Source organism: Nycticebus coucang, chromosome 12, assembly GCF_027406575.1.
Source record: "Nycticebus coucang isolate mNycCou1 chromosome 12, mNycCou1.pri, whole genome shotgun sequence".
NCBI classification, from domain to species: Eukaryota; Metazoa; Chordata; class Mammalia; order Primates; family Lorisidae; genus Nycticebus; species Nycticebus coucang.
This window is the reverse complement of record NC_069791.1, coordinates 97,084,647-97,104,095: the sequence shown is the minus strand read 5'-3', so window position 1 is coordinate 97,104,095 and position 19,449 is coordinate 97,084,647. Positions and strand designations below refer to the sequence as shown.

Here is a 19,449-nt window from a genome sequence, read left to right as displayed (position 1 = left end):
GGAAGGGTGGGTGGAACTCAGACCTGTCCTGCTGTGCAGCCTTCAACAAGTTGCCTGCCTTCTCTGAGTTTGTCTCTTAACTGCTCTCTATAGGTGGCCCTGACCTATATGGGAAATATCCATTTCTCAGGGTGGCCTGAAGGTCAGCTGTAGTTTTGAGCAAGCCTGGCACTGAGCTCTGTCCAGGCCAGCATGGCAGGGGCCCCCACAGATCCAATCTATCTCCATGTAGGGGCTGTGCAAGCTCAAGTGCAGGATGAGAGAGGCCTGAGAGATGCAGGTGGCATCTCTCAGTAGCTATAAGTGGCTGGGTGAACAATGCTCCCTTGGCCACCTCTAATGTCAGGCCAAACTGGCCTTTGGGAAATGGGTGGGCAGCTCAGTGTCCAGCACAGGGTGACAGCTGCCAGGTCCTGTCCATGCCAGGAGCAGGTGTGGTGTGCATGAGGAGGGACCCTAAAACTGCAGCTGACAGAGGCCATTCTCAGTAGACTCTGGACAAGTCAAGTCCCTGTGGCCAGGAACCATGGGGAGCCCTCTGGGACTCCTGAGCCAATCTCACTGACCCTTGGTGGAGGCACAGGCCTGGGAGCTGGTGAGGGATTTCTCTGGCTCCAGCCCTCTATGTAAGCAGGACAGTGGGTGCAGAGACCCTGGAGGCTGCACAATGGCTGAGGTTAGTTCAGTCCAGGGAGGCGCACCCCCTCATCTGAGCCAGGAACAACCTTCCCCTCCCCCAGGCCTGCACCACTTCCCCCAGATCCCCTACGTTGGGGGTGAGGCTATGACCAGAGAGCATATAGCCCTGTGCCCCTCTGCTCACGCCAGGGAATCTTCAAGGGTCAGGGGCCTGCACACCCATCACCTCAGGACATACCCAAAGGAGAAGGCCTAGGTCCCTCTTGGTGGTGGCTACATCCCACCATACCCTGGAGCTTGCTCCACCAGACCTGCTGCCCATAGGTGATGGAAAGCTGAGCCTTCGCTCTGACACTGGGAGGTTTTATTGTCACAGCAGGAAAAGTTGGGGTCAGGGCCCATCCCTGCCAACACCCTCTGCTGGGCGCTAAAAGTCACTATAGCCTCCAGCAAAAGAGCACTGGCAGTGGGCAGGCAGAAGCAGACAGTTCAGGGTGCTTCAACAGATGGGGCTGTGCCTCCCGCCTCCAGCACAGATGTTTTCACCCCCTTCCAGCACCTTCAGGCTTCCCTCCCACTTGGGAACACCCACACCAGGTCATGCCAAGTCTGGCAGGTAGACATGGCCCGAGTACCAAGACCACTTCCTTAGGAGCCACTCACAGCCTTGGGACACAGAAATATCTGCCCAGGAGAGGGCTTCCTCCTTCCAAGAGAAGCCAGTGAGGGGAGACGGAAGATTTTGCCAAATGGCCTGTTCACACAGGGGTACCATGCAGGAAGTGGGCAGCCAGGTGGGCAGGGGGTTTCCAACAAGGCAGCTCTGGCCACCATGTGGCCTGGCATCAGGCAAAGGGACGCCCACAACCTGCTGGAGCATCAGCAAATGGAGGTGTGAGGGCCTTTGCTTGCTGGAGCTACAGATAGGCATCAGCAGCTGCCTCAATCCTGAAGGGGGCACCATCTGCTGAGGCAAGTGGAAGGCACTAGGGACCCAGAAGTGCTTGCTTGGGGGCCACCCCCACCTGATGGTGGGGAGCCATGAGAAAGCAGCCAGGGAGACCTGCCAGCATACCTCACCACTGTAGGAACCACCGTGGGCAGTCCCTCTCACAGTCTGGCATAAAGGACAGGGTGGGGTGCAGTTCCTGGGCATCAGGCTAAGGGATGTGGTGACCACAGCAAGTCAGAAGGTGGGTCCCTAGGTAGGTGGTACTAGTGACAGAGCATAGCCAGGTGGCCTGGCTGGCCACCCCCTGCATCTTGCTACCCCCATGAGTTGGGAGGAGGTGTTGCGGGCAGGGCCTATGCAGGCCCCAGAGAACTAGAGGCAGGGACAAGAGCAGGGCCTGCCCACATTCAGGAGCACGCAGTGGTATCCAGTTGGATACAGGCCACAGCATCACCCATGTAGGCAGTCAGTGCCACTCTAGCTTATCAGAGGGCTGACCATGGCCATGTGGCAGTACTGGGTGGGCCAGCTGCTGAGCCCCTCAGTCCAGTTTGTCCCCTCTCTGCCTCCAGGGGTAGATGAGCTCCCCAAAGAACAGCTTGCGGCACAGGGATCCCCAGGAGTGCTTGGGGTGGCAGCCACAGCTGGGGAGGCGGTAGGTGTGCACCACGCGGCTGTAGGACAAGGGGTTTATCTGGAAGGACAAGGGTTCAGCAGTTAGTGAGGTGGCTGGGAGGTGCTCCAGCCTTGTCTGCAGAGGAAGAACTGGGGTATATCCTGGGTCTTGTGGGGTCCTTGGACTGGGAAGTCCAGGCAGGGCTCACTCTATCCTAGATAGCCCCTCGCCTGTGATCTGAGCCTGGCCCAACTCCCAGGGAGACAGGTGAGCATGCAACCTGGGAAGGAGCATTCAGGCGGCAGATCAGATGGCTCCATGCTCCCCTGAGCCAGCGTCCACTGCCGTTAGCTCTGGGCAGGACAGACATGGAGGTGGGGGGACTATACTTCCCCAGAGGGCAGACACCAACTCCACAGGCTCTGCCACATAGACATACTCCTCTGTAGGACTCACTCAGCCCTCCGCAGCCTCCTTGGGCAGGACTCGACAGGCAACATGCTATACCCCAAAGAAAACCATGATGCAGGGCCCTGGCTACCTTGGCATCTGAGAAATGCCATACTGGGGATGGGGGCTGGACCATGACAATACCACCAGGCAGCCTGATACCTAGATAGTCACCCCAAAACTTGCCCTGCTCAGGGACCAAGCCCCCAGGACCGTTTCAGAAAGAGAAGCCCCAGCCCAGGCGCATCAGGAAACATCAAGCATTCTGAGACCTCTACCCAGAACTCCAGCACAATGAGGCCCAGGACAGGAGACCAGATGCAGGGCCAATGGAGCAGCCCCAGGCAGCCAAGGGCACCTCTGACAAAAGACAGAAGGAGACCCCATCCATGGCTGGGCCAGGCCTCAGCCACACAGACCACAATGGAGCTCTCAGGCCCTGCTGGGATGGTTCCCACAGAGTGAGTCATGATGCCCAGGGGGCCTGGCAGGGGGCTTCCCATGTGGGCCCTGCCCCTCGGCTCCACTGGGCTGTCCCATTCACATCTTACCCCAGGCCCGAGTGGTGCTACCCAGAACCCACCTAGCTGACCCCAACTATCCTGGAACATGGGCCACAGCATAGGAGTGTCCCAAACACAGGTAGTGATATGGGGGATACAAGGAGGTCTTACCTGCATCAGGAGTCGGAGAGGCCTGCCAGCCTGGTACTCTAGGACACGGAACTTCACACCAGCTGCAAGAGAGCAAGGTGCTCATGAGGAAGAGTGGTAGCTCCCATCTAGGCCTTTCTGGTCCTGCTCCAAGTATCAGCAGGCACACGGCCCTCCCTGTCCCCACCCTCCTCTCTGCCTCTCAAGCTGGCTGCCTGGCCAGAATCAAAGCCTCAAGCAGAACTTCACTGAAAAACAGAAGCCAGTGCTCGGCAAGCATGGAAGAGCCAGCCAGGTGGCAGGTGGGCACAGGCCAGGGGTGTTTTCTGAATGGGACATGAATTTTCCAGCAAAGTGGACAGGGTGCTTACTGGGTGGTGGCTGCCTTGCTGGCTTCTTAATGTCTTCCAACTTCTGCATGCTTGGTCGACTTGGGAACCCACCATACCCCTGGCCTGCATTTAGGCTCCCAAGCCCAGGCAATCCCTAGGTAGAAGGGATTTTTTTGTTTTTTGTTTTGTTTTTGAGACAGAGCCTGAAGCTGTTGCCCTGGGTAGAGTGTTATGACATCACAGCTCACAGCAACCTCCAACATCTGGCCTCTAGCGATTCTCTTGCCTCAGCCTCACAAGTAGCTGGGACTACAGGTGCTCGCCACTGGGACTACAGGTGCTCGCCACAATGCCCGGCTATTTGTTGGTTGTAGTTGTCATTGCTGTTTGGCAGGCCTGGGCTGGATTCCAACCCGCCAGCTCTGATGTATGTGGCTGGCGCCTTAGCCGCTTGAGCTACAGGCGCCAGAGCCAGGTAGAAGTTTCTTGAGAAGAGGAGCAAGAGCAGGCTCAGCACCTATAGCTCAGCGGCTAGGGCGCCAGCCACATACACCGGAGCTGGTGGGTTCAAATCCAGCCTGGGCTTGCCAAACAACAATGACAACTACAACCAAAAAATAGCCAGGCATTGTGGTGGGTGCCTGTAGTCCCAGCTACTTGAGAGGCCGCTGTGGCAGGCGCCTATAGTCCCAGCTACTTGAGAGGCCGTTGTGGCAGGCGCCTGTAGTCCCAGCTACTTGAGAGGCCGTTGTGGCAGGCGCCTATAGTCCCAGCTACTTGAGAGGCCGTTGTGGCAGGCGCCTGTAGTCCCAGCTACTTGGGAGGCTGAGGCAAGAGAATGGCTTAAGCCCAAGAGGTTGAGGTTACTATAAGCTGTGACGCCACAGCACTCTACTGAGGGTGACATAGCAGGACTCTGTCTCAGAAAAAAAAAAAAAGAGAAGCAAGAGCTAATGATCAATTCATGAAGAGAAGGAGGAGTGCGGAAAACAAAACTGAAGAAGAGGGCAGTGCCTGTGGCTCAAGGAGTATGGCGCCAGCCCCATATACCAGAGGTGGTGGGTTCAAACCCAGCTCTGGCCAAAAAAGCTGAAGAAAAATATAAAATTGATGAAGAGGCCCCAAGGCAAATTCAAAGATGAAGCAAGGAAGCAGCATCTGTGGTCTTTCCAAGAAATTACAACTGAGTGATGCACTGTGGCTGCAGGGCAGGGGAGTGCTTTCTCTCAGGTGCCTGGTTCTCTCATTCTGAAGAGCTAGTGGTAGTGGGGGCCGAGGAAGTACAGGCAGCGCTGCAGACACACCCCTGGCCTAAGGGCTGGCAGGGAAAGCGGCTTGGAAAGATGTTCATAAAGAGGGTTTCGAACCCGCCAGCGTGGATGTCCAGTAGGTAGACATGGGCCAAAGAGGCTGTGGATTTTGGAGCAGAAGGATACCTGGCCACTAAGGAGGTATGCTTACACTCAAAGCTGGACAGAACATGCAATGTCCACAAACCTCCAGCTCCAAGCTGGCAGGGAGCAGCCACCATGAGTTCAGTCAAGCTGCCCAAATGTATCCTGGACACAGGACCACCTGGGCATGCTGGTCACCTGAGGGCACAGGTAAGGATGGTGGCTGTGCCAGGAAATCCCCAAGTCACTTGTTATGCCCAAAGCTCTTGAGCCAGAAGGGCTGACCTACAATCCTGTAACCTGGGAAAATGGCATCCCCTGAGGTTGGGGTCAGAATGTAGGCACTGCATGGGGTGGGGCAGAACTAGCTAGAGCAAGGTTTGTCCTGACAGTGGAAGACACTCCTGTTACACTGGTCTGGCCAGGCTAGTGGCCCCTCCAAGCCAACACAGTCCCACATAAGCAGAAGGATGAATCTTCTCTGAGCCATGTATGGGTAAACACCACACACCCAGTGTCCATGCTTACAGAAGGCAAGGCAGGATGAGCCACCTCTGTGGTCTGAGATCTTTTTGTCTCTTAACCTATGTGGCAGGTGGGTGGGTGCTCTCCCTCCACCTCACTAGAACAGGACCAGGAAGCAGGTTCTGTATTCCCTGCTGGCTGTCTCTATGCATACCATAAGCACATGCCCAGTGCAGGTAGTGCTTCTGCAGGGCCCGTGGGTACATGTTCCTGCCCCAGGCTGGCCGCCCAGCACATGACACTTACCAGATAGCCTGTAGGGCCGGCAGAGCCGGAGTCCAAGTGAGTATAGTGGCAGGGAGTTGATGAGGTCCACCAGCAGATGGATCAGGCCCTGCACAGCAACCACCAGGAGCCGGAGCTGCAACAGAGGCAGTGCTAAGGACCAGGCTATGCCGAAATGCTCATGAGCAGAGCAGCCATGGACCAAGGGTGACAGGGGCTCTAGGGCCCTGGAAGAATGCACGGAGCCTGGGCCCTCAAACCAAAGGCCCAAGAACCCAAGAGGTTTGGAGAAGACTAATCTTATACTAGGACAGAGCTAAGTGCAGCTGACAGTCCCCCCCCCCCAGAGTGGGGAGGACTAGAAGGCCTGCCTCTGGGTGCCATTCCCCTCCTGCTACCCGCCCCTGTGCCTGGCACTAAGGAGGCCTCTGTTACCCACCCACTATGGGTTCTATCCCCATGCACCCAGCCTCCTGTTCCAGAACGAGTGGTCTGCCCCCCGGGGTAGGACCCTGCCCACTCCAGAGCCCAGCACACTGCCCAGAGGGTTCAGGCCACAGCCAGCATGCCCCATGCAGACATGCTCAGCTCACCAGGGTGAACACCAGGTAGTACAGGGCTGTAGTGGGCAGGAGGAAGACGAGGATGGTGAAGAGCAGAGTCCCAATAAACAGCTGCGGGGAGAGAGGCCAACATGCCTGGCATCAGTAGGACTCCTACAGTAGCATTGCAGCCCTGCCTGTCATGCCCCACCCTGCCTTGCCCTGTCCTATCCCATAATTGCAGTCAGGGCTTTCTGACAGCATTTACCAGGAGGGCCAAGTCCACCCTGCCCTATGAACTTGGTGACTACAGGTAAGATGGATGGGGGGTCAGACCAGTATGGTATAAGCCCTGTACATTGTCAGAGACAAAACACCCTGGATGGTAGTGCCCAGGGGATGTGTCAAATATGAGCAAACCAATAGAATCACCAAAGTCAGTTTCTGTGCTCGGTCACTCCTAGGGCCTGTGTCCCCTGCATCTAGGTCACCTCCAGTCCCTGTGCTGGGTCACTCCTAGTGCCTGTACCTGGGTTACCTCCAGTCTCTGTGCCTGGGTCACCCCCAGGGCTCTGTGTCTGGAGCCCAGGGGCCCTTCTTCCCTCCAAGGAAGGTCTGCACCATCTGAGTCCCTTGGTGTGCCCTCCCAGACACACCCAGGGCCTAGAGGGGGCAGAGTGAACTGCAGGACAGGAGCTGCAGAGGCCAAGCAGCCACAATGGCCAGGCCCACAGAGCTTCCAGCAGGACTGGGACTGGGGGCAGGCAGCTGTGCAGGTATGCTGGCTAGCCATAGCTGGGCACACCTCCAACCACAAGCCCTGCCTGGTACCTGGTCCAGGTCATACGAGCAAGAATCCACCCGCTGGCGCAGAACATTCCACTTCTTCCCCCGAAACAGACGCCAGAGTGAGGATAGTCCACAGATCTTCAGGCAGTACAGCCTGCAGGATGCCAGCACTGTCAGGGCCAGACCAAAGGCCCCCTCCCACACTGACCTCTCACCCGCTCAACCCTAGAGCCTATTGTTACCCAGGGCTGGGAGGGCTGCACTAGGCCAGTTCCCACAAGTGAGGAAGCACATGCTCACCTGGCGCCATAGACATAGAAGCAGTAGATGTGGAAGGTGAGGAGGGCAATGATGTCCGAGAGGATAGACAAGGCGACTGTCAGGCCCAAGCAGGCTGAGAGGCCCACATGCCACAGGATGCGCTCGATGAAAGGGGACATGAGGTGGATGTAACCTGGTAGAGTGGAGGTCAGTTCTGAGGGGCGCCCATCATGGTCCTGGGACCTTCCATTCCTCACTGAGGATAGGAACTGTGAGTACACAGGCCCCAGCCCTCATCCCAGGTAGCTGGTCAACACAGCAGGCTGCACAGGACACCAGGAGGGCAGGAGAGGGGGCCTTGGACAGGCCTGACTAGGCCCACTGCCCTCTTTTGCCAGTGTCAGGCCTGCCTCACCCTGCCCATCGGGCACTCACTGATCCATAGGTGGATGTGGTACAGGAAAAAGCGGCCCAGCACCTGGTCCAGTGCCCGGTTCATCTTGAGCCCAGCAGGTGCACCCATCAGCCATTGCAGCAGGTGCTGGAGCTCCTCAGCCACGTGCTGCAAGGACACGGGAGTGCATATTCAGAGGGGTGGGGCCAAGATCAGTGCCTGCATCTCCCTGAGATTGTCTGTAACTGGGGCTCCCACACTGGCTAGTCTGTCTAGCAGGGCAAGGGCAGACTGGGCTTCCTTCCTCCAACTGTCTGGATGGCTGCATCCCAACATGGACAGGCAGTGTTTCCCAGACATGTCTGGCCATGGATCTCTCTTCACAGATGGCTTCTGGGATTTAGGTCTGAGAGGACTATGATCTGATGCCTCTCCCAGAAGGCTCAAGTGGCACACCTGGCAGACTGACACTTTGCCCCTGGCCTGCTGTGCCTGATGGGTGTCAACCTCTACACAACAGTGTCATCCTCCCTCTTATCTCGCCACCCCAGAGCAATGGACCCACAAGGAGCCCTTAGCCCAAAATTTCTGGACATAGCTGAAGCTAGACAGACTGGCCCACCTCAAGTGCTGCAGGGGAGCCTGTGCCACATTAGCACCTCTGCCACAGGCCCTTTAGCCCCAAATTCCTGGACATAGCTGAAGCTGGACAGACTGGCCCACCTCAAGTGCTGCAGGGGAGCCTGTGCCATGCTAGCACCTCTGCCACAGGCCCATTTTGCTACCTGCCACTAGAGGGAATGATAGTGCCAACTAAGGACATTCAAGAGAAAGGAAAGAAGCTGGATCCTGGCTACCCCAGAATGAAAGCCAGTGTCCAGCTATACCACCTAGTGGGGAGGCCCTGAGGGTCCCTTGGCCTGTTGCCAGTGCAAGGCTACAGAAGCAACACCTCTGGCCCACCTGCCCATCACAGAGGCCTCTCCTACCTCAACTGCACCAGCACCAGCAAGGAGAATAGAACATTCTTTATAAATAGAGCTTATTTAATATTTAAAGGAAAAGAGCTTGGCAGCAGGAAGAGACTTTCATTTCTAAATTAAATATTTATATTTCAGAGCAATTTTGCAAAAGGGAGTTCTAGGATGAAGCCAGTCAAGGAGAGTATGGGTTTCATAAGTGAAGCAGCTGAGCCCCTGCCTTCTCTCCTGGGTAGGGACTCCCCATGTTCTATAGCCTGGACATTGATGACAGGGCAGAGCCACCCAACCAGACCTCAAGATCCCCCTAGAGGCCCAAGCGTAGGCTGAAGGGCTGCCCTAAACAGGAACGTAAGCTCCTAATGGAACAGATGGCAACTGCAGAAAGGAAGACAGAGCAGATGAAGGCAGGAAGGCAGCGTGGAATTGTGGCAAGGTGGATGCTGGACGCAAGAAGACAGAAGAGGAGGGCAGGGTTGTACCCAGGCTCAGAAGATGGCACAGATGTATAGGAGAAGGCTAGGAGCACTGGAGACACAGTGCCTCTGGCTGTCAGTAGGACAATCACAGAATCAACGCTGGAAGTACATGACCCACCCTCTGGTGGGAGTTGTGAGCTCACCTGCACGTGGACAGCCCTGTACATAGGGGAGGTTCCTGTGACACTGACTCTACAGATGGCCTTAAAGTCAGGAGAGGACTGATCATGGGTGAGGGAGGCAACAGGAACATCATGGCATTGGCTCCCAGGGAAAAAGGCACCTAACAAGACCTGCTCCACACAGCCCCGAGGCCCCCAGGGAACCCACTCTGGGTCAGGCATGAAGGCTCCTGTCCCTAAAGGCCCATGTCTCCAGAGCATGGAAAGCCAAGGGCAGGCTTTGGACACTCCTGGGAAGCTGAGCTCCACCCCAACACTCACATCAGCCACAGGGACCAGGGCATCAGCCAGCTGCCCAATTCGGTTCTTCCCATGGAGCCAGGATAGCAGTGCAAGGCCGAGGGCCACGTCCAGGAGCACAGAGACGAGCATGTTGGCCTTCCTGGAAGGGAGGGCCAGCCAGAGCAGGTATGAGGCAGCCAGCAGCAGCCTGGGGCCTGGCTAGAGGGATCAGCAAGACAGGCCTGGAGCAGAGTGGGGATGGGGTAGGGGCTTGGCCTGTTACATATCCAACCTCATCAGTTGGGCGGGGTTCTCAGCCTTCTGCACGCTGAAGACTAGTGTGAGGTGGTCCAGCCGGTGCCGGAGCTGCTCACAGGTAGAGAGCTTGCTCCCCAGGAAGGACAGAGGCCACAGCCTGAACAGCCTGCCAAGGAGGAATGGAGAGACTGCTGCTGGGTTCAGCCCTTGCTGAGTCCTCCTGCCTGCCAAAGCCCCTCTCCATGTAGAGAGGGAGGGCTGGGCTAGGCAAGGCCTTGGCCCCCCACACTGATGGAGAGCTGCGTTCCTGAACTCAGCAGCACATGGAAGCATGCAGGAAGGGTGGGGGGGCAGCTATCCTCACTGTGCCAGCACCTAACACAGAACCTGATCTCCTCACAGGGCAGACCCAAGCTTACCAGCAGACTCCCAAAACCAAAGTGGTTCCCCAAAAGTGGTAAAAGCATAACCTCCTACCCAGTCAGTGCCCTGATGGTGGTAAGCCCAGAAGGTTTAGCAAGGCTCTCCCAACTTCCCGATGAGACTAGATTTCACACAGGCAAAGGAATCACTGAGATCCTTCTGCAGACTTTTAGAGGCTAAGAGGAGATGTTCAAAAGTGAAAGTAGAAAAAGTACCCAACTGCAGCTTTGCTATGCTCAGAGCCCTTGCTGGAAGCAGGGGGCACCTAAAGGACCCATAGAGGCCAAGAGTGGTAGCTTACACTTGTAATCCCAGCCCTTTAGGAGGCCAAGGCAAAGGACTGCTTGAGGCCAGTAGTTCAAGACCAGTCTTGGGCAACATACTGAGACCCCATCTCTACTAAAAATATGAAAAATTAGCCAGATGAGGTGGCAGGTACCTATAGTCCCAGCTACTCTGGAGGCTAAGGTAAGAGGATTGCTTGAGCCCAGGAGATGGAGGCTGCAGTGAGCTATGATCGTTAACACTGCACTCCAGCCTAAGTGACAGAGCAAGAGTGAGACTCTGTCACAAAAAAAAAAAAAAAAAAGAGATTCATAAAAAGTGCAAAGCAACCAACTGACTATGTGCTTAGAACCTTGGGAGGAAGGAAGGGGTCTTAACCTTGGAAGGTATAAAGCAGAGGTGTCCAGGGTGGTACCCGTGGCTCAGTGGGCAGGGCGCCAGCCCCATATACCGAGGGTGGAGGGTTCAAACCCAGCCCCGGCCAAACTGCAACAAAAAAATAGCTGGGCATGGGCGGCACCTGTGGCTCAGTTGGTAAGGCGCCGGCCCCATATACCGAGGGTGGCGGGTTCAAACCCGGCCCCGGCTGAACTGCAACCAAAAAATAGCTGGGCATTGTGGCGGGCGCCTGTAGTCCCAGCTACTTGGGAGGCTGAGGCAAGAGAATCGCTTAAGACCAGGAGTTGGAGGTTGCTGTGAGCTATGTGATGCCATGGCACTCTACTGAGGGCCATAAAGTGAGACTCTGTCTCTACAAAAAAAACAAAAAACAGCTGGGCATTGTGGTGTGCACCTGTAGTCTCAGCTACTTGGGAGGCTGAGGCAAGGGAATAGCCTAAGCCCAGGATTTAGAGATTGCTGCGAGCTCTGTGATGCCACGGCACTCTACTGTAGGCGATAAAGTGAAACTCTGTCTCTATAAATAAAAAAAAAAAAAAAAAGCAGAGGTGTCCAACATTTTTTTTCTCTGCCATACACTGGAAGAATGAGAGTTGTCTTGGGCCACATATTAAAATGCACAAACAGTATGGAAAGCTGATTGGCAAAAAAAAAAAAATCCTAGGCCCAGCTCCGTGGCTCACACCTGTAATCCTAACAATCTGAGAAGCTGAGGCAGGTGGACAGCTTGAGCTAATGAGTTTGAGACCATCCTGAGCAAAAGTGAGACACCCATGTCTACTAAAAATAGAAAAACTGAGACAAGAGGATCGCTTGAGCCCAAGAGTTGGAGGTTGCTGTGAGCTATGATGGAACAGCACTCTACACAAGGTGACGGCTTGAGACTCAAAAAAAAAAAAAAAAGTCTATGCACACTTTTCATTATATTCAACACCATAAATAAGCAAAATCAGCATGGCTGGATGACCCCACATTTAAAGGCTTTGTCTTTAAGGGAACACCTCTGAGCCAATTCCAAGGATGAACTATGTTCAAAAGGCTTCCCTCCTTCCACAGCACACACTCAAATGGCTGTACTGAGCCCCCTCACCCACACAGCACTCTTCCCTGCATGGCCCAGGTCCCCAGTGGCCCCGAGGAAGACACAAAACCATGCAAGGACCAAAGGGCCTTACTCCTACAGTGACAGCTACTCTACTCCTGAGTGTCACAGTGCTCACAGCCACCAACCAGTAAACAAGCAACATCTTCCTGCAGGGCCAAGCAACATCTGGTGCCCACAAGCAGTTCTCAACCTTTCTTGGGTCCTTTGAGAAGCTGATAAAAACTAAAAACTTTCTCCCACCAAAACCATACCTGAACTCAGACACACGCCTTCCCCTAAATAAATTCCAATGCTATCATGAAGCCTCAAGCCACCCCTCTTGTCAGTGTCCCCAGCAATTCCAAAAACCCATGTTGTCCACACAGACCCACCCTCTCCCCAGACTAGTGCCCAAGTGTTCCCAGAGCCCCTGGCAAACAAGCAAGGCCTGTCCCCAAACCTGATGGGGCTAAATCCTTAGACTTGGAGGGCAACTGAGGGTGACCCATAGCCGTTCCCACAGGCACCACCACCAAGAAGAGAGGCGCCCCTGCTGCCTAGCCTCCAGGCCCATTATGCACTAGCCAGGACACCTGGGTGCTGCCCAGCACTCCCCAGTGTCCTCGGAGACCACTGCAAACCCTCAGCCAGGAGCACTCCAGGTGATTTTGGGGAACAACTTAGGAACCACCACCCTAGGCACATCATGTTGGAAGCAGATGCCACTCACAGCCATATGTAAGTATCTGTGAGTCCATACAGCAGTGTCCAGAAGCCTGCAGGGTGTTAAGTCAGGGTAGTAGGGGAGCAGCCAGCCTAGGTGCCCTTAGAAGGACAAACTACTCCCAGGCCAAGGCAAACACTGGCCTTAGGGCAGGAACAACCCAAGTCTATTCATCATCTGATTTCGCTTTTGTGGGCCTGAGCCATCTGAGGCTCAACCCATATTCCTACCTGTGGAGCCCAACACAAGTCACCAAGGCTGCCAGAAGACCTAGCTTTATCCCAGAAGTGAGAGGACAGAGCCACAGTCACTACTGGGACAGCCTCTTCAATGCCAGTGTAGGAGTCAGGGCCCGGAATGTCTGAGAGCCTCAGGAAAGGCCCATCTGCAGGTTCTGTGCTCCCCGCAATCTAAGGGTAGGCCTGGGGCTCTGGGGCTGTCAGTTTGCCCTGTCCTTCCAGCCCCAAGGGTACCTACCGGCAAGTACTGGCAGCTGAGATCAGCGACAGCAGATATGCCAGCAGCAGACAGACAGGCCCCGAGGCTCGCTGAGCCAGCTCCACGAGGATGCTGGCCTCCACACCCTCTGACTGCCAGTGGCTTAGCCGCACAGGACCTTCATCAAACCGATCACTGCGGAAAAGAAACTCACTACGTGCCACCGTGTCAAAGACAGCAGCCATGCCACCTGTGCTGGCTGTGGCAGCGTCTCCGGCCTGGTGGTCCATCAGGACTGCAGGTGGGTGCAGCTGGGACAGTAACACCTTGCGCTGGTCATAGAAGATAAGCATGACCTGGTCCTCATTTGCAGTCTCAGGGACAGTAGGCACCTCCCGGTGGATGGCCTTGCAGCTCCAGAACTTGCTGCCCCTCTCCCGGCATAGTTGCAGCCAGGGTTCATGGGGGAAGACGGCACCCAGGCCCTCCAGGAAGTAGCCCAGGCTCTCCTCGGGCTCCTGCTGGCAGTGGCACCAGGTGCCCAGCACGGACACACCCACCTGGCTGGCCTGCTGCACCTGAGCCAGGAACTCCTTGACCTGGATGGGGATGAAGGGAAAGTGCACCACAGCCAGGACCACAGCACTGCTCTGCTCTGGGACCCATCGTCCCACAAGCAGGCCGCTGTCCACCGAGGCACAGCACGTGGGGAAGAAGGCCTTCAGTACCATGCTGGGGACCCTGGAAGAGAGGGAGAGAAGCATGGTTCAGAGCTGTCACTACTGTCAATGCCAGGCCCCAGTGGCCCAGGGTGGCTGGCAGTGACACATCTGCAGAAAGCAGCATAGGCAGCCCTAAGGATGCACACACATGGCAACTCAGCTTTGGGATTCCCTCCTTGTTCATCTCAAATGGACCATGCTCTGCCCCAGGCATACTTCACCCATCATAAGGCAGCAAATGCACACACCATGGCAGCTCAATCCTTTCTCCCATTTCCAGAGAAGCAGACCACAACAGGCTAGGATCAGTGACCTGGTCAACATCACCTAACAAGAGTGTGTGTTGGCTCGCCACATACACCAGAGCTGGCAGGTTTGAATCCAGACCAGGGATGCCAAAAGAACAATGACAGCTACAACCAAAAAATGGCTGGGCATTGTGGTAGGCACCTGTAGACCCAGCTACCTGGGAGATTGAGGCAAGAGAATCGCTTGAGCCTAGGAGTTGGAAGTTGCTGTGAGCTTTGATGCCACAGCACTCTACCCAGGGCAACAGCTTGAGGCTCTGTCTCAAAAAAAAAAAAAAAAGGGCGACGCCTGTGGCTCAGTGAATAGGGCACCGGCCCATATACCGAGGGTAGTGGGTTCGAACCTGACCCTGGCCAAACTGCAACAAAAAAATAGCCTGGCATTGTGGTGGGCACCTGTAGTCCCAGCTCCTCAGGAGGCTGAGGCAAGATAATTGCCTAAGCCCAAGAGCTGGAGGTTGCTGTGAGCTGTGATGCCATGGCATTCTACCGAGGGTGACAAAGTGAGACTCTGTCTGTAAAAAAAAGAAAAGAAAGAAAAAAAAGAGTGTGTGTGGTTGAATATGAGGCTTTCATTTTTGTTTTTGGGGTTTTTTTGCAGTTTTTTGGCTGGGGTCGGGTTTGAACCCGCCACCTCCAGCATATGGGGCTGGTGTCCTACTCCTTGAGCCACAGGCGCCATCTCATTTTTATTTTTAAGGAAGCAGATTAGAGAGTTTTTTTAAGATGTAGTGCATGAAAAAACATATAATAACATTAACAAACTAATGCAAATTAAAGTTTTAACAGACCAGGTGAGGTGGCTCACGCCTATAATTCTAGCACTCTGGGAGACTGAGGCAGGTAGAGCTCTTGAGTTCAGGAGTTTGAGACCAGCCTGAGTTAAGACTGAGACCTTGTCTCTACCAAAAACAGAAAAACTAGCCAGGAACTGTGGTGGGCACCTATAGTCCCAGTTACTTGTGAGACTAAAGCAAGAGGATCACTCAACAGTTTGAGATTGCTGTGAACTATGATGCTACGGCACTCTACCCAGGGCAATAGAGTGAGACTTCGTCTCAAAATAAATAAATATATAAAGCTTTAATGAACCATGATTTACTTATTAAACTAGCAAGAATAAAGATGAAAATTAAAAATGAAGTGCTGTTGGGCTGCCACAGAGAAACCACCTGTGTGCACATGGCTAGCAGTGGCCCCCGCCTAAGGGAGACTCTCTCTGGCAAAATACACATTCACCTGCCATGGTGCTCAGGCAACACACTTAGCTCAGATGGAACTTCTGCCTCCACTTTGGCCCTGATCCCCCCACAGTGCCCCTGGGCAGTGTCCATCCTTCCCCAATAGCCACCCTGAGCTGGGCACCCAGCAAGGGAGCACTTTCTCTCCTTCAGGATGCATTTGTCCAACCACATGGCCATGCAGAAATGGGATGGAGGAAGTTCATGGGCCCTAGCGATATGGAGGAACTCTGTCATGTTCTCTCTAGCTGAGCGACACCAGCCTTCCTGACTCCTAACTATCTCAACATAGCCTTTGAATAGGAAAAACAGCTGTTATTCCTTAATTCTGCAGGAACATGAGCCTTTCTTTCTTTCTTTGGCAGGGGCTGGGTTTGAACCCGCCACCTCCGCCTATGCTGGCGCCCTACTCCTTTGAGCCACAGGCACTGCCCTTGAGCCTTTCTTTCTCCAAGTGAGCTACTTGGGGACTGTGGTTTTACAGGAGACACCTGCTACTGAGCAGCACTGGGGCCTGGTGGGCCAGCAGGGCCTCCCCACAAGCATGGTAGTAAGGGGTTGCTAAGCTGGCTAGGGCCTAATGTCCATATCCACCTTCCTCAGACACTGCCACCCTCTTCCTCAATCTCACCTGCACAAAGGGGAGAGCAGCGACCCTGAGCAAAGACTCCCAGTTGGAGCCCACACCTGAGGGACACAGACCTCAGACTCAGCCTGGGCCTGCAGGTTCCAATGCTCACCATGTACTTAGTAACAAGGGGACAGAAAGGGACACACATAGTGGGGTGGTAAGACACAAGAAGTCTTCCCCTAGAGGCCAGTGGCTCCGGGAGGGGCCTTACCCAGACACAAATGCACAGGGCTTAAGTGGCCCCTGGTGCATCTGTTCTCTTCTCTGCAGGCAGCCCAGACTAGAGATTCAAGCATCTAGCCTCTTGTGACATCTTAGGAAAGGGGCCTCTTGCCACCGTGGGTTCTAGCTAAAAAGAGTCCTTCTAATTTGAGCTACAGGACCCCCAAATGCCCAATCCCCCCCAGTGATCAGAGAGGGCAGTCGACAGGTAGGTATCAATAAGGGAAATCCTGAAGCCCAACACCAGCCCCCAGCCAAACCTCTGTGGCCAGCATCAGAGGCCAACAATTCTTCCTGATCCTTCTGCAGAACCAGCCCTTCATCGTGAGAAGTACAAAACAATTCTGTCTGTAAGGGGCCCAGTGTGTTCAACTGGGTGACCACTCCAGGGAACCACCTAGCACAGTCCAAGCCTTTCAGCATCAGCCAGTCAGGACACACCAGTTCAGTCAGATGACACCATCACCCTCTGCTGGGAGAATACCTTTTCCAGGAACTGATGCCTACTGTCTAAAAAGAAACAACCAGTCTAACAGCAAACAGATATTCTGGGGGGAGCTCGTTACGTGCTATGTTCACTTTGGGTAAATTCATTGAGGTATGCACACACAATTTGCACACTTTCTTTTTTTTGAGATAGAGTCTCACTATGTTGCCCTCGGTAGAGTACTGTGACGTCACAGCTCACAGCAACCTCCAACTCTTGGGCTTAAGTGATTCTCTTGCCTCAGCCTCCCGAGTAACTGGGACTACAGGCACCCGCCATAACACCTGGCTATTTTTTTGTTGCAGTTGCCACTGCTATTTTTAGCTGGCCAGGGCCAGGTTTAAACCCACCACCCTAAGTATATGGGGCTGGCGCCCTACCCACTGAGCTACAGGCACCGCCCTATGTACTTTCTTTGTATGTATAATACTTTATCTACAACATGTACCTTTAAAAAAAAATAAAGGAAGCTCCTGTATCTAAAGAAGGAGATTGGAGGGCAGCAGTGGACGTTCTCTCTCTCTCTTTTTTTTTTTTTTGTAGAGACAGAGTTTCACTTTATGGCCCTAGGTAGAGTGCCATGGCATCATACAGCTCACAGCAACCTCCAACTCCTGGGCTTAAGCGATTCTCTTGCCTCAGCCTCCCAAGTAGCTGGCACTACAGGCGCCCGCCACAACACTTGGCTATTTTTTTGTTGCAGTTTGGCCGGGGTGGGTTTGAACCCGCCACTCTCGGTATATGGGGCTGGCACCTTACCAACTGAGCCAGAGGTGCCACCCTCTTTTTTTTTTCTTAGAGACAGAGTCTCACTTTGTCGCCCTTGATAGAGTGCCATTGCGTCACAGCTCACAGTAACCTCCAACTCCTAGGCTTTAGGCGATTCTCTTGCCTCAGCCTCCGGAGTAGCTGGGACTACAGGCGCCCGCCATTAACACTCGGCTATTTTTTTGTTGCAGTTTGGCCAGGGCCGGGTTCCAACCCACCACCCTCGTTATATGGGACCAGCGCCCTACCCGCTGAACTACAGGTGCTGCCCAGAAGTGGATGTTCTTATCCACAGGGTAGTGAGGGAGAATTCAACAAATTACGGGGCAAATTTCCAAACACACCCCCACTCCCACTTCAGCCTCTGGGAGCAACTGAAGTGTAAAGAAGTGTACTTGCTTGCCAGGCTGCGGGGGATCAGACAGCCAGAAAAAGATGAAAGGGCAGGCAATCAATAGCAGAAGAGGTGCAGGATGAGAGAAAGCAGGAGCTTGGGCAACGTGAGCATTTTAAAGGCACCCCCCAAAACACACACAAATACACACAAAGGCACAAGACTAGAAAAGCTTCCTCTGTTAAGACCAAGTTCCCTTGTGAAATAGCCTGTTCCCAGATCAATCAGGTAAAGAGTCTCAGGGACACCCCTCCCCACAGAACTTGAAGTCAAAAGTCTATCCTACAAACTAGAAGTACTTTCCTTGCCTCCCGTGCATCAACAATTGGGAGAAAAAGCCCAGTTTGAACTGTCCAGGGACAGCTCACTAGTTGAAACGCCTCTCTGTGAAGCCTCCCCACCCGCTGCTGAAGAGCTCATAAGAATTGTTTTTACTCCCACATTGTTTAAAAAACAAACAAGAACTTTCTTGCCTTCTATGAAATACTGCTTTTTTTCCCTCTCACTTCGGAAGAATGGACATGAATCTATGATTATTTTCAGCCCTTTACTGCAGTTCGGGACAACTAATAAACTGCTGACAGCAGTCCCATGCACCCTACTTCTCTTTCTGACCCTCTGCAGGGCCACAGCAAAGGATCCATAGCAGGACCCAGGTCAGGGGGGCCAGAGGGAACCTACTGGAAGCCTTCACCCTATAAGGCAGGAGGACCAGACTCCCTCAGAAAGGCGCCCACCAGGCCCAGCCACAAATCCTCTAGGGGTTGGGCGCCTGGAGCTCCTGGAGGGGAGGGAGGCTGGCTGGAAGCCTGAGCGGCAGGTGGTGACATCCCCATTTTACGGATGAAGACTCCGAGTGGTGAAGGACCTGCGCCGGCCAGGGAAAGGCCACAGGGACACCCTTTTCCTGTTCCCTTGTCTGCGCTGGGTCCCGCCGAGGACGGGGAGTCCTGGGCCCACAGCCAGAGCGGCGGCTCCCCAAGGTCACCCCGCATGGACGCCGGCCCTTCCCCCAGTGCTCACCGGCTGCTTTCCGGGGCCGCGCCCTCGGGCGGCGGGGTGGGGATGGGGTTGGGGGCCGCGTTGGGCGGGCCCAGGGGGACAACAGCGCTCGCGACCCCCAGCCCCGCCGCGGCCACGCCGCGGGACACAAGCCCCATTTCCGCCGGCTCTGCGCGTTGCTGCGCGACGGTCCGGCCCCCAAATTCGCCCGGACTGCCCTCCGGCTCGGTTTCGAGAGTTCCGCGCGCGCAGTGTCTGCACGCCAGACCCCAGCTGCCAAGCCTCCATGAGCTCCGATTCCTCACCTGAGGCACCGAGCAGGCCAGACCTTTCGGAGATCCAGACCCCGCCTTGCTCCCATCTTCCCTGGGTGAAAGGACCCCTAAGCCCTAGGTGAAATTCCAGAAGGAGCTTCCCCCTCCCCAAGC

General features: G+C 54.8%; 1 protein-coding gene across 2 annotated transcripts; it reads right to left on the bottom strand.

The window, feature by feature from the left end:
* Nucleotides 1–986: 986 nt before the first annotated feature.
* On the bottom strand, nucleotides 987–19,201 carry PIGQ (phosphatidylinositol glycan anchor biosynthesis class Q). 2 transcript variants are annotated; one of them, XR_008373379.1, is made up of 12 exons: nucleotides 19,043–19,201; nucleotides 13,286–13,987; nucleotides 9,928–10,059; nucleotides 9,675–9,795; nucleotides 7,814–7,940; nucleotides 7,418–7,571; nucleotides 7,160–7,271; nucleotides 6,380–6,460; nucleotides 5,808–5,922; nucleotides 5,235–5,336; nucleotides 3,332–3,393; nucleotides 2,225–2,285 (listed from the first exon to the last, which is right to left on the bottom strand). XR_008373379.1 is itself a non-coding variant. In XM_053556908.1 (11 exons), exons 1-11 carry the CDS (start codon nucleotides 19,177–19,179, stop codon nucleotides 2,133–2,135), a joined length of 1,896 nt encoding a protein of 631 aa, XP_053412883.1. In that variant the 5' UTR covers nucleotides 19,180–19,201; the 3' UTR covers nucleotides 987–2,132. The 2 variants fall into 2 exon arrangements, 1 of the variants encoding a protein (XP_053412883.1); XM_053556908.1 differs by lacking the exon at nucleotides 5,235–5,336 and having other exon boundaries at nucleotides 987–2,285.
* Nucleotides 19,202–19,449: the final 248 nt, after the last annotated feature.

Coding starts and splice junctions, on each gene's coding strand:
- PIGQ (XM_053556908.1), bottom strand. CDS start 19,179: ATGGGGCTTGTGTCCCGCGGCGTGGCCGCGGCGGGGCTGGGGGTCGCG. Junction 9,796..9,927: donor AACCCCGCCCAACTGATGAG/GTTGGATATGTA, acceptor CCTCCCTTCCAG/GAAGGCCAACATGCTCGTCT. Junction 5,923..6,379: donor ACTACCTGGTGTTCACCCTG/GTGAGCTGAGCA, acceptor CCTCTGTTGCAG/CTCCGGCTCCTGGTGGTTGC.